This window comes from Diabrotica virgifera, chromosome 10, assembly GCF_917563875.1.
Source record: "Diabrotica virgifera virgifera chromosome 10, PGI_DIABVI_V3a".
Classification (NCBI taxonomy): domain Eukaryota; kingdom Metazoa; phylum Arthropoda; class Insecta; order Coleoptera; family Chrysomelidae; genus Diabrotica; species Diabrotica virgifera.
This window is the reverse complement of record NC_065452.1, coordinates 134,467,648-134,486,954: the sequence shown is the minus strand read 5'-3', so window position 1 is coordinate 134,486,954 and position 19,307 is coordinate 134,467,648. Positions and strand designations below refer to the sequence as shown.

The 19,307-nt window shown below is 32.1% G+C and overlaps 1 protein-coding gene across 4 annotated transcripts in view; it reads right to left on the bottom strand.

Annotated features, from left to right (window-relative positions):
• LOC114344813 (aryl hydrocarbon receptor nuclear translocator homolog) overlaps positions 1 to 19,307 on the bottom strand; it is a 357,658-nt gene that overhangs the window by 10,380 nt on the left and 327,971 nt on the right. For all 4 annotated transcript variants that reach the window (XM_050641369.1, XM_050641371.1, XM_050641368.1 and 1 more), the window contains one exon: positions 12,518 to 13,001. In XM_050641369.1, the coding sequence (XP_050497326.1) occupies positions 12,518 to 13,001 (484 nt within the window). The remainder of the gene's footprint in view (positions 1 to 12,517; positions 13,002 to 19,307) is intronic.

Here is a 19,307-nt window from a genome sequence, read left to right as displayed (position 1 = left end):
ACACAATACCAAGCTTTAAGAACATCACATGGTATGATGAGATCTACACCCACTAATGTCATTCTAGCAGAAAGTGCAACCATAGATCTACACCATAGATTTAAATGGATCGCTATGAAATACATAGCAAAAATTAGTACAACTTCAAACCACCCAATACTAAATATGCTAATAGACTTAAAAGATATCATGGGTATCAACAAGGATATTGGAAGGGAAAAAATCCAACCTATCTAATCGAAGCCTTAACAGCAGTAGAAAAATTTCTACCATCAATGAACACAAGTGACATACTCCACTGAATATAATGTATACACTTATAATATACCAATCATAAAAACACTACTAAAAAAAAACAGCTCCCATAACCTCTGGGAGTATTATAATCTTGTAAATTCACATTACTATAATACATACGAATATTTACAGATGCCTCCAAAAAACAAACAGATCAAAACCTCGAAGAAGCCAAAACTGGTATAGGAGTACACATACCTAGCATACATTATTCCTTTTCTGAAAAAATTCCTTCACTTATTAATATCTGTACAGCTGAAATAATCGCTATACAAAAGGGGTTAATGATTTGTGAAGAAAAAACTTTGATATAGCTATAATATTTACCGACTCTAAAAGCGCTATAGATAAAATCAATAACAATATGATAACCACTAAAAATGACTACAGAGCTTTGGAAGTTAAGAAGAAATTATTTAATTTAAATAAATATGGGAAAGATATTAGATTGTGCTGGATACCTGGACATAACAATATTGAGGGAAATGAAATAGCGGACAAACTGGCAAAAGTAGGAGCCGAATTAAATATTCCTGCTAAAATTAAATTAAGTAATTTGGATATCCTGCCATTACTAAAAAACAAGATATATTCCATGCATCAGAGTAATTGGGTAAATTCTTTTCAACATAAAGGTAAGTGGTATAACAATATACAAAAATTTTTTCCTAATAAACCATGGTTCCACAAGATACCATACATAGATAGACGTCATATTACTACAATAGTTAGAATGAGGACTGGTCACTGCCTGACAGGAGTACATTTACACAAAATCAACATTCGTAATAATCCATACTGCGAATGTGGACAAGTAGAAACATTAGAAAACATATTTTTGGCATGCCCAATAAATAAAATAGAAGACTACGATGTGTATCAGGAACTGATCAAAATTAATATTAAAACTCCAATCAACATACCAATGCTTCTATATGATATTAATCCTAAAACTATTAAAATCCTTATTAGATTCCTACAGCTCAACAGTATAAAATTATAACCTCTAAATAAATAACCTAGACAATATTAACATTTAAATGTAACACACTGAACGGCACACACCTTTACAAATCTAACTATATCTGAATGATCCAATAAAATAGGGCATGAGAAACAATCTCAGACTCACGAAAGTGGCCCTAAAAAAAAACAAAAACAAATGCACTGGCTGATTGTTCAAGAGAACAAAAGCCAATAAGAAGAAGAACACAAAGATTAACATTCGCATATCCTACAGAAATATAGACAAAAATGGTAATTTAACCAGGATATGAAGTCAAAAATTAATTCTCATACCAATCAGTACACCACTGTATCGATAAACATTGTAAATTAGGTGCTCCGCTATTTTCTTCTCAATTTCGGACATTTAATATACACAAAAGTGGTTTAGGGAACAAGTTAAAATTAAAACTAATCAGTGAGTGTTAGTGATCAAATAAACTATCGAATAAGAACGAAAAGTTAACAAATTGTGTAAAGAAAAAAGTGTTGTGACGTCGATTGGTAAAAATTATCCATCCGAAAGGTCGAATTGTAATTTTTGGCGAAGGTCGATAGGCAACACATTTTACAGTAGACCTGTATAGTAATTTGCATACAAAGGGCTTAGCCGGGTAAGATGATGAAAACTGCCCCCAACTCGATTCGAATTCCATATAGGTCACCGTTTAGCATATATAGTGAAACTCACTTTCTGAAATTTTTAGCCCCCTATGTGGTCATCTGACAACATAGGGGTCAGCTGACCACATAAGAGCCACAACTAGCGAAAAACTTTAAACAAAAGTTCTATACGAAAATTTTTTTTTTAATTTTTGGCGGGAAATTTAAATTTTAGAACGATTTTAAAATTTTAAATGAGTATAAATAAAAAAATATAAAAAAAAATTTTTAGGAAACGCTTTTCTTTAGTTACGAGTGACTAAAATTAAAAATATTATAAAAAAATCAACTAAAAAGCAAGAAATAAAAAAAATTCAAACACATTCGTTAAAGAAAAGCGTGGGGCGAAAACCGTTTATTCGATGAAGATGCGCCCCATGCTTTTCTTTTACGAATGTGTTTGAATTTTTTTTATTTCTTGCTTTTTAGTTGATTTTTTTATAATATTTTTAATTTTAGTCACTCGTAACTAAAGAAAAGCGTTTCCTAAAAATTTTTTTTTATATTTTTTTATTTTTTACTTTTTAGTCTAACAGTTTTCAAACATTAAAATATATCATGTTTATTAAAATATATGTATAAAATATAACATGATTAACAAACATGAAAATTAGTCGGAATAGGCAAAAAAATTTAATCTCTATTGTTTATTTATGAAGCATAATGTAAACAATTAACGTAAAAAGTGAAATTATGTATAGTTCATATGTATAGTTCATAGCTTCAAGTTTCTGCATTGTAAAAAACAAGTGAATTTAGGCATTTTTCCATTAAAATCGTTTTTTTTTATTTAAACAATTAATAAACATAAACAAAAATTTTTTGTTGTCTATTCGTGTATTGTTCCCGCGAATGCATATGTCTGCAAATTTTCATTCATTTGCATGGAAGAAAAGATAGTCAAATTAACATCCAAAGATTTGACGCAATCTATTGAACTAAATAAAAGCGTTTAAAAAAAGAAGAATGTGTGTAACTTATTAAATTTAAATTAAAATACATTTTACTGCTGTCAGAAACCAGACAAAAATGTTTATACAATCTCTAAAACTTTCAAGTTTCTTCATTGTAAAAAACTAGGGAATTTAAGCATTTTCCATTAAAATCGTGTTTTTTATTTAAACAATTAATAAACATAAAATTTTTTTATTGACTATTCGTGTATTGTTCCTGCGAATGCATATGTCTGGAAATTTTCATTCATTTTCATTGAAGAAAAGGCAGTCAAATTAACGTCTAAATATTTGACACAAACGATTGAACTAAAGAAAAGTGCTTAATAATAAATTACATACATACTTCTTTTTTGTCAAATAATTTAATTAAAAAATTATTTTTGGACACCCTGTACAAATAATTATATACATTTTTATATTACTGAATAAAGAATTGAATGACCGTTCAAATGGGCTATCGCATGTCCCCTATTCTCATTTTAAAAAATCATCGATTACGTCATCGCGCCCAGATGGATGACGTCACTAGTATGACATATATGCCAAAATATCGTAATTTAAAGTCGCCTTTTTACGAAATAACGAATTTATTCCTTTCATTTGCATCGTACTGTATAAACAAATATATGAGTGTTCAAAATTTAAAACTTTATTGTTTATTTATGACGCATAACGTAAAGAATTAACGTAAAAAGTGAAATTATGTATAGGTTATATATCATTAGCTACAATCCGTAAAAGCTTCAAGTTTCTGCATTGTAAAAAACAAGTGAATTTAGGCATTTTTCCATTAAAATCGTTTTTTTTATTTAAACAATTAATAAACATAAACAAAAATTTTTTGTTGTCTATTCGTGTATTGTTCCCGCGAATGCATATGTCTGCAAATTTTCATTCATTTGCATGGAAGAAAAGATAGTCAAATTAACATCCAAAGATTTGACGCAATCTATTGAACTAAATAAAAGCGTTTAAAAAAAGAAGAATGTGTGTAACTTATTAAATTTAAATTAAAATACATTTTACTGCTGTCAGAAACCAGACAAAAATGTTTATATCACAAATAATCATTGCTTTTCGCGTAAATTAAATGTTAAAATTTCCAAGAGGTAGGTGGCTGGCGGAAGCTGGCTTGAATATTTAATTTAATCGAAAAGCAATGTTTACTTCTGAAATACACATTTTTTTCTGTTTACGGGCAACTGTAAAATGTATTCTGAGTTAAATAAATTACATACATTCTTCTTTTTTGTCAAATAATTTAATTAAAAAATTGTTTTTGGACACCCTGTACAAATAGTTATATAAATTTTTATATTACTGAATAAAGAATTGAATGACCTTTCAAATGAGCTATCGCATGTCCCCTATTCTCATTTAAAAAAATCATCGATTACGTCATCGCGCCCAGAAGGATGACGTCACTAGTATGACATATATGCCAAAATATCGTAATTTAAAAATAAAATCCACCTCTTTCGGGATTTTTCCTTAACCCTGGATTGCTACACTTATTTTCTAAACCCAATCTGCTACATCGAGGTACAGTGGTACCCCAAATAAAATCGACCTAAAATATTTATATATGTATGTTTTAAGAACTTATGACAAAAACAATCTTAAGATAACATGCTAAGAATATATTTTGTATACAAAAATATTTTATTATATTATTATTCACAAGTTTATTTTCATATTTTCTACACCTACTACTGCAAATTGGTGTAACTTACAAACAAGGTTGGGGTACAAGTGTACCCCAGGTAGCATTCCAGGGTTCAAGTCGCCTTTTTACGAAATAACGAATTTATTCCTTTCACTTGCATCGTACTGTATAAACAAATATATGAGTGTTCAAAATTTAAAACTTTATTGTTTATTTATGACGCATAACGTAAACAATTAACGTAAAAAGTGAAATTATGTATAGGTTATATCATTAGCTACCATCCGGAAAAGTTTCAAGTTTCTACATTGTAAAAAACAAGAGAATTTAGGCCTTTTTCCATTAAAATCGTTTTTTTTTTATTTAAACAATTAATAAACATAAACAAAAATTTTTTGTTGTCTATTCGTGTATTGTCACCGCGAATGCATATGTCTGCAAATTTTCATTCATTTGCATGGAAGAAAAGGTAGTCAAATTAACATCCAAAGATTTGACGCAATCTATTGAACTAAATAAAAGCGTTTAAAAAATAACTAAGACATTCGTTTCCACGAAAAAAATATATAACGTGTATTTTTGCATAATGTTTCACCCTGAATTTTTTCAAATTTTTAAAATTGGTGAAACGCACCTTTAAAAATAAAAAACCGCATTTTTTCGGTTTTTTTTTCGTTTTTTGATACAATTTTATACATATTTTTCAAAAAGGGTAACACCGTCACTAGAATAGGTAAAAAACTGAAAAATAATTGGGGTTTGCTTAATAAAAATTTTTTGTAACGCCATCCATTTTCAAGATACAGGGCGTAAAAAAAACAAAATTTTACACATTTTTTACGATTTTGCCGAAACAACTGGCAACATTGTAATAAAACTTAGCGGGTTTTAAGAGGTAGTTATTATGCATGTTTTGACATACAATTAAGGATTTGATATTCATCATTGGCGCGCATAGGGGTAATGGTCTGAACTTTTCAAAGAAAAAAAAAGAAAGTACGCCACTGACATATTTCAAATTAACAATCATTTTTTAATTCCTCGTTCAATTTGCGATAAAAAACTATGTTCTCATTTTTTCATACGACGCGATGTTTTGCTGCAAAAAATAAAATATCTTAACGCTTCCAAAGTATTCGAATTAGTTTTTATAATGGATGTACGAGTTTATGTAGATGTAGAAACTACTAGAAGTTCGAATACTTTGTAAGGGTTAAGATGTTTTATTTTCTGAATAAAAATGGCGCGTCGTCGTATGAAAAAATAGAAAGAGATTTTTTGTCGCAAATTGAACGAGGAATTCAAAAACTATTGTTAATTTGAAATATGTCAGTGGCATACTATCTTTTTTCTTTAAAAAGTTCAGACCATTACCCCTATGCGCGCCAATGATAAATATAAAATTCTTAATTGTATGTCAAAAAATGTACAACAACTACCTCTTAAAACTCGCCAAATTTTATTACAATGTTGCCGTAGTTTCGGCAAAATCGAAAAATGTGTAAAATTTTGTTTTCTTCAACGCCCTGTATCTTGAAAATGGACAAAAAATTTTTATTAAGCAAACCCCAATTATTTTTTAGTTTTTTAGCTATTCTAGTGACGGTGTTACCTTTTTTTAAAAAGTATGTATAAAATTGTATCAAAAAACGAAAAAATGCGGTTTTTTATTGTTAAAGGTGCGTTTCACCAATTTTAAAAATTTGAAAAAATTCAGGGTGAAACATTACGCAAAAATACACGTTATATATTTTTTTCGTGGAAACGAATGTCTTAGTTATTTTTTTATACTCATTTAAAATTTTAAAATCGTTCTAAAATTTAAATTTCCCTCCAAAAATAAAAAAAAATTTCGTGCAGAACTTTTTACAACTCAAAACTTTTTTATTTAAAGTTTTTCGCTGGTTCTCGATGCGGCCGAGATAAAAAATAAAAACCCTAATTAGGCTCTAGGTGGGTCACATGACCACCTAGGGGGCTAAAAATTTCAGAAAGTGAGTTTCACTATATCTAAACGGTGACCTATATGGAATTCGAATCGAGTTGGGGGGCCGTTTTCATCATCTTACCCGACTAGGCCCTTTCAAAGGTCTAATTGCGAGTATATTTAGCACCAATTGACAGACAATATATTTTACATTAGACATTGGCGTTACTGAAAGAGTTAATTATGGACGAATTGCTAGAAACGATAAAATAACGTCCATAAGAAATGAAAGAAATGCGTAATGAGCGGAAAGAACTAGTAGCTTTTGTTAAATAAATGATAAATGAATGGAAGCAGAGTTTGGGAGAAATAAAAAATATGAGGAGGGACAATGAAAAAATGCGATCCCAAATTAAAATTCTGCAAGATAAAATAGGAAACATGGAAAAGGAGTGCCAAAATAAACTGGCTTCGAAACTATCAAAAACATAAAAATCCTGAAAGAAGAAGTAGATGATAAAATTACAACATTGCTGAACACAAAATGTGAGATTAAGGAAATAACCAAGGTAAACAAAAGAATGTGTAAAGTGGAATTATGTGCACCCAAAGATAAGGCAGAAATAATGAAAAACAAGAAAATGTTAAGACATATGAAAGAAACAAAATTTCTTATAGATGATGATTACACAACCCAAGAAAGGGATGTACAAACATATTACCTGGACATTATCCGGTATAAGAGAAACAGATTATGTATGTATGTACTATGTACCAACCAGATACAAAAAGAAACACTGGATGACGGATAAAATTTTAGATTTAATGAAACGGAAAATAAAGATTATCAAATGTACAAAAACGTGGTTAAAAAAATAAAATACAAAATTAAGCAAGCGAAAGAAAAATGGTTAAAAGAACAATGAGCAGAAATAGAAGAAAACTAGAAAAGACATAGTTTTAGCACATACAAAAAATTAAAGCTTTAACTCACAACGATAGAAAATGAAAACCGGGAATACTGAATGATACAAATGGGAAACTAATGTTGAATACTGAGGAAAAATTTGAGAGATGAGCACAAAACATCAACGAGTTGTTCAAAGACAATCAGCCGTGTGATGGATGACCGAAGTTATCTTTAACGTAAAGTTATCCTGTAGTTAAGTTATAATCCTCGAATTGGTGTGATGTATCAAATTTAACTTAACTATTTGCGTTATTTCTTGACAGTTCTTGAGTTATCTGATATATCAACTGTCACTTTATAACGCTACATTAAACCTCAAGTTATGAGATAACTTTGTAGTTATGTAAGGATATGTAAGGTTAGGTTCATCTTTTGATTTGTTTTTAGACAGAAATCAAGTGAATTTAGAATAATTTAATAATTAAGAATAGAAGGGTAATACAATTTTAAAAATTATACAAAAATCAAATCGAGAGATATAAGTTGAAATTTTATTTTAAGTGCCTACTGAGCTTTCTATCCAGAGTTGCCAGATGATATTTTATAAATCCACCACTTAGAAACTGAAATTTCCTCAAATTGAAGCTCAAATACCCCAAATTTAAATTTTTGCCGCATTTTAATAAATTAGTAGTCAATTGAAGACAACAGTAAACCAAAATTATACTACTTATCAACGAGGGCCCTGGAAATAATTAATAGTTGATATCGTCTTCGATTATATGGGAGTATATACAGTTCTATGTACATTCGCAAAATTGACCATGGCCCCTTAAAATCCCCCATAATTTTCCGCCCCCAAAAAATCCCACTACAATTTCTGCTTAGAAAAATTTCCCTAGACGCTTTCAAATTACCCCAAAGTTGTGGGAAAATACACCAATCTGACAACCCTGTTTCTATCTACCGTTTGAAACACCACCGAACCCGAACAGCTGTTTGCTGTTCGGCACTGTTCGGTCATCGACGATGGCCGACGATGGGTATTTACGTTATGGAGACCTGTAAGAAGGAGTGGAAACGCAATGCATCGTTTGTGGGCTAACTTTTCAACCTCTAATTCAACTTTCAGCAATCGCCGCTAGAGGCGCAAGTGTTCGAATAGGTGCTACAAATACATTAGCTCTTATGGACTTATTTAATATTTAACTCATTTTATTTTTGTTTTTAGCGTAATTAGACATTAATTTATTGGTGGATTGTAGCTGAATATGTTTTATGCCAAAAATAAATTATTTTAACCTTAACATATCGACGTGTGGTAAAAAGTGTATTCTTTATATACCATTGTAGATGGAGATGTGACATCAAATTTAAATTTGTCATTACTTTAATATGTAGGACAGCTTATTTTGAAGCGGAAATATTTTGTCACATTATCTAACTGCCACATTTATATACCAATGGTATTTCAACGGCAAATTAATTTTTTAATATCTTTGTAACTGATATTAAAAAGTTTGTTAGTTGAAAAAATTGACTTAACTGTACGTAATTGTTTTTAAAAAGTTTAAAAAGTTATTTAAATAATTTGAAGTTTATTGATCAATTTTTTTTAATTAGGTATTCTTTTTATCAAAATTTAAACTGCTTTTTTTTAATACTTCATTTATCTATATTCTGAAAGCTTACCTATCAGATGTTTAAATTTAGTTAATAAAAATATGTCTATAAACTACGCAGACGATAGTCTGACTTTTATAAAATTAATGTTAATTTTTGTGAAATATTTTGTCTCAAAAAATGCATTGTTTCGACAGAAAAACTTTCAAGATCGTCCTACTATTATCACTATAATTTTCAGGTTAAAATAAAAACCAATAATAGGCACAAATTTTATTTACACCGAAGGAAATAACATACAAACGAATAGGTTTAATCCACGAACGTTATAAATAACATAAAGACAAATCTTTATAAAAAGTCTTTATTAACTTCGTTAAGTTCCCTTTTGAATTTTTTATCGGAACGATAACTCGATATAAATCCCGGTACGAAGCAAGTTCTTTTAGTGTAAGCTTTCTTGGCACTCATATTTAAATAATATTAACCACCAAAACCAATAATCTTATATTAACTACGAATAATTAATTATTTTCGAAATTTTCACATTCACTCCAATGCAAAAGTAGCATCTATTTCTACGCCACCGCCGCCCTAGCGAGAAACCAAGCAAACAGGCAAAATTGTGTACAAAAATTTCAAGGTCGTCCTATCTCGATTCCTCTCCTCTGTGTAGGTCTCCATAATTTACGTCTAGGGTCATCTACCCATCCTGGAGCATGTTCCGAAATATCTCTCGCGCTCACTCCAACTTGTACTATTTCTACATAAGGTTCTCTTTGTTACGTCAAACTTTATTCATCAAATGTTATTTCTAATATAACGTTGAAAAAATAACTATCTCATAACTGTGAAGAATACATCACACCGAATTTTACCTAAATAGTTATGGGCATCTTATACCTGAGAGTTATCTTAACTTTAACTCAAACGTAAAAGTTAACTTCGGTCATCCATCACACGGCTGAATAACACAGAATAGATGAAAGTAAAAATATAATATAGGGTAACTTTTAAAGATATTAAAGCAGTGGCGGCCGGTCAGGGTCGGCAGTGTCCGCAGTGCCGACCCACACATTTATATAGATAGATTTTTTTAATATTTGTATCTGTGAAGTAAAAAAAAAATCTGTCAGATAATACAGACTAAATTTTATTCATGGTTTTTAAAAGGCTTTGATCAATCCGAGCGTTAAGTGATCCCTGCACATAACAGACTTCTCAAAAAATGAATGATCCGAGCCATTCATCTGACTTTTCGGCTAGCCGTACCTAACTCATCCGTAGCACTCCGTAGGTTGACGATTTACGCGTAAAACTCAACGAAATAACAAGTCGATGAGCAAGCGAACATACATTCTCTCCGTAGGCAGGTACGGCATATTTAAATCTGCCGGTCGGTGTTTCATTTGGCATCGCCAGATCGCATCGGCAGAAATTGTCAAAAATAATCACGCCGTTTTACGTCGTTTAATTGATATTGTAATTTTTTAAGTTGTCAGGAATTATCATTTAGTGGACATGATGGATCGAAGCATTTGTTAAAAATCAAAGTAATTATAGAGAAAATAATGAAATTGTTTTAGAAATATTTACTTTCTGATTCGAAGTGTATTCGTAATACAGAATGAACTAATACATATACCTAATCAAATAGTTACATTTTTAATAACGTTATTGAATCTGAGATTTAGAAAACCATTTGCTTTTCGCTGGAAGTAGATGAAACTTCTGATTATCATGTCATTCACAATTATCAATTATTGTTGTTCGATACGCGTTACGTGGTAATATTTATGAGAGGTTTTTAGGTTTAAGAGACGTGAGTAAAAGCAATAAGGCAGAATATATTTTTGGTGTTTTAAAGAACAGATTAAAATTTTTTGATATCAAAAATAAATTGGTAGGGCAAACTGGGGCAATCTTATGACGGCGTTGCTGTGATGTGTGGTGAATTGAATGGTCTCCAGTCAAAAGTTAAAACTACATATTGCATCACAAGCTTTATTTACTCACTATTATGCGCATATAATGAATTTAGTTTTGCATGATACGTGTAAAAAAAATAAAGAATATCGTCTTTTCTTGTCAGTTTAGCTCGCCTAAACGGATTACTGCTTTAGAACAAACTTGTTTCGATAAAACAGCGAACAGTTTGTCAGACGCGATGAAATTTTAAATCTCGATTAGTTTTATCTAAGCAGATTATCTCTGGTAGTTTTAGTATCAAAGGCGACGATTTTGAAATTGGCGATACCTCGATCCGTGAAGCAATCGGTTTGAGAACTTTATTAAATAATTACTCTTTTAATATTCTTTTAAATATTTTTAAGACAGAGTTTGCCCAAGATATTCATTATTGTTCAAAATCAGTCAACTGACATTATTTAGTCAAAAAATAGAATACGAAAGCTGGTGCAAAATCTCAGAGATTTTCGTAATGATAGTAGTTTCCAATATATACGCAGTGACATTTTGGATTCGCTTGATATTTCCGAACCATCCCAAAAAAGACAACAACATGATACATCTCTCGAAAAACGAGTAGGTATATCTTGAAATTTTGGATATCTACTAATATATGCAAATAGATACTCGTTTTTCGAATTTTGAAGATTTGCAAATGTTTGACCTCTTTGACGATTCAAAATTTAAAAGTGACCTTCGCCAAAGAATTTCCAAGATATTTATTATAACAAGTTAGGTACTTAAAAATTATGCCGATCCAAATATTTTCAGAAAGTGGGATAAGTTACAAAATATGTATGTATAATTCTATGTAGTAAGTACTGCAATTCATTATAACAAACTGTTCATCAATTTTCTTATCACCACTACCACCAATTTCTGCCTCAAATAAACGGGATTTATCTTGTCTCAAAAGAATCAACACGTATTGTCGAAACACCATGAAACAAGAGAGAATGTCAAGTACATCAAATAAAAAAACAACAAAATCTCCTATGATGATTTAAGCCTTTTAGTTTGATGGGATACTTATATGAGGAGACAAAAAACCTTGCCGACCCTGTCTCCAAGGCCACGAGCCGCCACTGTATTAAAGGAGGAAATTCAAATGGCATCAAAAAACAGTAAAAATGGCAAAGCAAGTATGGACTAAAAATGAATATAAAAAGACTATGATAATAACAAAGAAATCAAACCTACATATTTGGAATATGACTGCGATACGAAATGCCACAATTGATAATGCAGAGAAAATAAGAGGAGGAAGGAGTATAAGAAGGAGAGTGTCATGGTTGAAAAATGTAAGGGACAGGGACTAATTAGAATGCAGTTCAATAGAACTTTTCAGAGCAGCGGTGGATAGAGTAAAGATAGTGATGATGATATCCTAATTTTAGAATGTTCAATCGTTACAAGAGAAAAAATGAAGTAGGTTTGGTGTAATAAAATAGTGTAAAAATAGAAAATAATATAAATACGTGTGATCTTCTACATTTTCTTACCTAGCTAACACACTAGCGTTACTACTGCTCGCACTAGCTTGGGAGGGAGATCCGTATGCTATGGGAGATGGAGTAGGTTCGTAAGTTGAGTAAACATTTTGCACACTACTGGGTCTAGTAGCCTGTTGGGGGTCAGCAAGCAGTCTTGGGTATCGGGAATCATCTGGACTCGTTGTGGTTGACATAGGCAGGTACTCATTTTGGATATGGGTAGTGGGAAGCATGTGGGAGTAAATAGGATCACGCCTTTGCAAACTATAATCTAGTCCAGGTTGTTGGTAGCTAACTTGCTCTGGAGCCTCGGTTGGGGCTTCGTTGGGTGTGTGTACTGATTTTGCTGTCGTGTTTGTACACACTATGTATTCCACGTCGTCGGTGTATGGATTCAGGAAAGCGAACGCGCTGGTTCGAAGCCACACCCATTCCCTATTCTTGGCTCGAAATCTGTACATTACTGACAATACTTGTCCCTTTAACTTTAGCACTAAAATAAATAAAAAAAAATGATTAATTAGATACATATTAAAACATATTAAACAAAATATATAGAAAGATAACAAAAAACAAAAGAAATTTGCAAAAAATCGCAAATACGAGGCATAAAGTAGAACTTAAACAACGATTTAGTATTCAAACACTCTACCAGAATAGGCTACAGATGAACGAAGACTGGACCGCAACAGAACTGTATCAATACCTAAAGGAAAAAATAAACAAACTGACAAACGAAGTGGTGGGCATTGAACAACACAAGAATAAATATTTGAAGAAATACAATGACGACCTACAAGAGATGATTAAAAGGAAAAAAGTACGTTTTATAAATGGATAAACGGCAGAACCCCGTGCACACGAGAAAAATATGTTACCCTCAGATAACAAGTGAATATAGAATAGAATAGAAATATACTTTATTGTCACTGAAAATTTTTACAATTTTATGGACAAAGTTTACATACAGTCAAAAGAAAAATAATATCAACAACAAATAACAACTACAATTTACTAAAATTAGATAAATCGTCAATATACAGTAAATGAGATATAAAACCAAAGACAAAAACAATTTATTGCAAAATTTGTATAAATTGCAAATTGAACATCTTCTTCTTGTAGTGCCTATCCGTTTCGGATGTTGGCGACCATCATGGCAATCTGTACTTTGCACACTGCTGCTCTCAAAAGATTTGTAGTGGTTGTGTTGAACCACGTACGTAGATTTTTCAGCCACGAAATCCTTCGCCTTCCTGGTCCACGCTTTCCCTCTACTTTTCCCTGTAAGACCAGTTGCAGCAGTCCATATCTTTCACTGTTCCTCATGATGTGACCGAGGTATTCGATTTTGGCTGTTTTTATTCTGATTAACAGCTCTTTTTCTTTTTGCATTCTCAGCAAAACACCCTCATTAGTAATGTGGTCGGTATAAGATATCTTCAGGATTCGACGATAAAGCCACATCTCAAAAGCATAAATTTTCTTGCAGGTGGCGTCTGTGAGAGTCCACGACTCAACTCCGTACAACAGTATAGGAAAGATATAACATCGTAGTAATCTGACTTTTATGGGTATCGACAAATCATGACATTTGAACAACTTTCGACATTTTTTTGAAATGCAGATCTTGCTTTCCCTATCCTACATTTGATTTCTATAGAATGGTCCAAATTTTCATTGACGTTCGTACCAAAGTAGGTATATGTTTTTACTCTTTCTATTTGTTGACCATTCACACTGATTCGTCCAAATTGCTGTGTGTTCTTAGAGATAATCATACATTTTGTTTTCTTAGTGTTTAGTGAAAGTCCGTATCTCTGACTGACCTCCGCGATTCTGTTCATTAACTCCTGCAGGGCCTCAGAACTGTCAGCGAATACCACAGTGTCATCTGCGTATCTTATGTTATTGATACATTCTCCGTTAATTCGAATTCCGGCCTCAACATCATCCACTGCTTCTTGAAAGATTTCCTCAGAGTAGATGTTAAACAGCAGTGGGGATAGTATACATCCCTGACGGACCCCACGCTTGATTTTGATATCGTCGGATTCTCCTGCCTCTGTCCGGATAGAGGATGTTTGATTCCAGTACAGATTGCTGATAATCCTTAAATCACAGGTGTTAATTCCAATATTGGTTAATATCTCCATCAGCTTGTCGTGCTTTACTGTATCGAACGCTTTATGGTAATCAATGAAACATGCATAAATATCGCAATTTACGTCTCTACATCGTTGAAATAGCACTTGTATACTAAATAGAGCCTCTCTTGTACCCACTGCATTTCGAAAACCAAACTGTGTTCGGCTGATTTTTTCTTCGCACAGTCTATATATCTAAATTGAACATACTTACAACAAATAAAACATTAGGAATTGACAGTTTAAGCTACTGCGTAGAGTTGCACAAGTTTGACTTGAATGTTTGAACTTGACTTGAGTTTGACTTAATTTCAAGTCAAACTCAAGTCAATCCTTCTGACAAATAATTCAAGTCAAGTCAAACTGGTCAATCGTACAGGTTTGAAAATTCAAACTGTTTGTCAAACTAGTTTGAAAGAGTTTGAAAAATAATTTATTTAGTCGATATACTTTTTTGTCGAGATTGACATGTTAGTTGCCAATTAAGATAAGAAAATTAATAATACAATGAGTGCCACATAAAAGTATCTTGATACAGGAAGCGATTATAATCAAAATAGAGTAAATTTTTTGAAAATGATTCCTGTATGCTTAGAATTGCTTGCTGGCAAGTTTCGTTTTATCGATATAACTTTTTTATATTTGAGTGTTACTAGATTAGAACAAGGAATTCGTTGGTTACATTTTTTATCACACCAAGTGTAATTTAATCTACTTTGGAACCTTTCAAGTATTACGTAAAGAAATTTGGAGGGAGGGGGCATGTAAAACGTTACGGCGCATTATACGGTGGGGGAGGGGGGTTAGAACAGCGCGTTACGTTCGAACATTGTTTTTTAATTTAAATAAAAAAAACTACAGAATCAGAATCTCCCACCTTTTCAACTTTCGTTTATATTTTACATAGAACCCCTGGATTGTATTATATTGTCCCCTCACGTTCCGCTCATGTTAAAATAGGACAATAGTGTTCAAGTGAAAAAATCTTAAAATTTGTATTAACCAGATCAAGCACAGTAGCACGTGTTTGCAATAAATAGCTGGACCTTTCTTCACAACAAAAGATGAAAAGATACAGATAGGATAAAGAGGTTGTAAGAGCTTCAAAAATTGCGTTTCGTAATACTTGAACGGCCCCTTTAACAAAAATTTATGAAGGAACAACAAAATATTATATTTTTGATAGAGTAGGTTTAATGAATTTTTTACGACTTTCCAATGTCGTCTTAAAGAATTAGTTCGCCATTTGTTATTTTATAACGCTGTTCTTTATTTTTACATAATACAAGTATGCAGATTTTTTCTCTTAATTTTTACACTGGGAATATCTTTAAAATCAGACTCAATTTGATCTGGTACTTATTCTGAGCCGAAAAATTTTCAGTTTCACATATTATTTCACAAAGCATACACTTCAAAACGAACGTAATAAACAAGCCAAGCATATACTGTTTAATAATATGAACTACAAACTAATTTGCGTAGTAGCAGATTCAGACCTATCCAAATAAGTCAAAACAAAAGTCGGTACGCTCTCAATTAGAATGGGAAATAAACACGTTACGCAATATGATATTCAAACTTCAAACTGTTTGAAGAAGTTTGATTTCAAGTCAAACCTAAAGATATTGAAATCAAGTCAAGTCAAACTTTTTTACAAAAAAAGTTTGGTTTTCAAGTCAAGTTTGTTGAATAAAATCAAACTAGTTTGACTTGATACATCTCTACTACTGCGTATGAAACCCAATTTTCTTAGTTATTCATTAAGAAATTCTTCTACTGAATAATATGGTCTTTTAGATAGATAGGCTTTTGTCATTTTACGGAACGTTGGGAGAGATCTTTCAGATTTAAGTTGTAAAGGGAGATGGTTGTAAAGTTTTTTTGCCGTATATAATATAGATTTCTTTACTAACTCAGTGGATGGGATCGGTAAATAAATATCAAAGATTGAATTTCTGGTGGAGTAAATATGATTGGGCATTGCTGGAAAGACATGAAGGTGTTTACGAATTAAACAAACCGTTTCTAGAATATATAAAGATCGAAGTGTTAAAATTCTGTGATTTCTAAAGCAACTTCTGCAATGTGTAGATCTTCTGAGGCCAAACAGATATCTTATTGCTCTTTTTTGCAATTTAAAAATAACATCAAATTGAGCAGCTGTACTAGAACTCCAAAAAGGAAGACCATATCGAAGATGAGACTCGAACAACGAAAAATATGTTATTTTAGAAGATGCTAAATTGAGTTCCCTTAAGACAGATCTTATTGCATAGCAAGCCGAGGCGAGTTTCTTACTTAACGAATCGATATGAAGGGACCATTTGAGGTTGCTGTCTAAAAAAATACCAAGAAATTTTACAGAATCAACGGTACTTATCTGGCTGTTATTAAGAGTCAAAGGTTGAAGAGCTCCTTTATAGGATAATGCTACTGTTTTATTTACATTAAAAGAGAGTAAATTAGAGTCAGACCAGGTGTTTATCGTCAGTAGATCCGAAGTTATAGTTTCAAGAAGAGATGCAATAGTTGAGTTGCTCCAAGTGATACTGGTATCATCAGCAAAAAGAAAAATTTTCCCATCGATTTTTAAATTAGTGATGTCATTTATAAAGATAAGGAACAGAAGAGGACCCAATACTGAAGCTTGCGGTACTCCACATACAAGGTTTTTGAGACTAGAGTCAGTATTATTTGCTCTAACTAGTTGTTTCCTATTATTCAAGTAGGATTGGAAACAATTCAAAGAAATAACTCTAATTCCATAGAAATTTAGTTTTTTAATTAAGATGTCGTGATTTACACAATCAAATTGGATAGTCACAGAAAACAGTGGCTGTATAAAGATTAGGTACAGAAAACATCGGTCCGACGAGAAGCGTCGGTCGACCGCCTACAAGATGGACTGACGACTTGAGAAAGGTAAATAAAAACTGGATGAGGGCGGCGCAGGATAGATGGGGTTGGAAACGAGGGGAGGAGGCCTATGTTCAGCAGTGGACTTTTGAGGCTGGATGATGATGATGATGATGACAGAAAACATGGCATCAGTGGTACATTTATTAGTTAAAATGCCGAACTGATTTTGAGATAAAATGTGGTTATTTATTTATTTATTTATTAATAACAGATACAAACAGGTTTCCCTACTTACATGTATCCGTATCTACAATGACAACAGTTTAGTACAACATGCACATAATGTAATAATTCGAGGTAATAGAGACAAAAACGACATCGTTTATCAACGATAAAGGACATAAGTCGAGTTTTAATGAGTCTCTCAATAATTTTGGAGAGTGCCGGTAGTAAGGCAATAGGTCTATAGTTGCAGGCATTAGATTTTTCACCACCCTCATGAAGAGGAATAATAATGGCTGTCTTTAGGCACTCTTTAAATTTACCTTTTCGAAGGAATCATTAATTAGTGAGACGAGGATTTTCAACATATTTTCTGTGAGATTAGAGAAAATTTTTATAGATAGTCCATCAGTACTACAGGAGGATTTGCTTTTGATACTGTTGATTGTTTGGGTCAGTTCAGAGTTATCGACTGGTCTTAAAAAGAATGAATGAATTCGAGACCTTTCTTGAATTAGGGAGATAGGAAATGTGATCTTGTTGCGGAAAAATAGTTGATGTTATATTTTTCCTCACATTAACGAAGTAATCGTTTAGACTTTCAGGATTTGGAAGGGAAAATAATTGAGCTGTGTGAGTTTTATTTTATTTCGAAGATCGTTTATTATAGACCAGGTTTCTTTTGCAACACTTTTAGAGCTTTCCAGACGAAGCAAATAATAAGGCTCGAGAAGAACGAATACTGGGAGAGAATGTGAAGAAACATAGAAACACGACAAATATGACAGATCAACGGAAGGAACATAAAAATGGAGGCGCATGGATGCTTTATGGAAGCGAAAATATGGCCAATGACAACATTAATACGAAATAAAATAAGAACAGTTGAACTGAAAAGATGTATATAAATATAAATCACCAGAGAGGATTTAATAATAAGAACAGAGGAAGTATGGAACACAATGGAAGTAAAATGCTCTTATCTTCTTCTTTTGGCATCATAACCCTGGATGAGTCTTTGTCTGTCTGGCTATGTCCTTCCATTCGGATCTCTCTTGTGCTCTTGTTCTCCATTGTCTTATGTTCATGGTTTTCAAATCGTCTTCTATGTCATCCAACCATCTCGTTCTGGCTCTCTTCCTTTTTTTCGTCTTCCTATCGGCTTCCATTGTAAAAAAATTTTTTTGGGGTTTTTTTCATCGTCTTGTCTGCACATGTCTCAGCTATGCAGTGTTCCCAATCGGCGGATAATTATCCGATTTGCGTACCTTTTTAAGAGTTGTCGTATCTTCTTCGTATCTTTAAATAAATCGGATATTTGCGGATATTTTTCAGTGTATCTACCATCAACTAAAACTTTCTCATCCATATATTCCCAACACCCACAACACATTAATTTTGTTTGGTTCCACCCAAATTTTTATAAATAGCCTATACTGGATGAATGTTAGTGACATCCGATACTTTTCATCTTTTGACAAAAGGGACATGTGCCGATTCTTTTGTTTAGAATTTAAATGCACAAGTGCATCCGTTTAAGGCATACTAATCCAATTCAAATTTCAAAA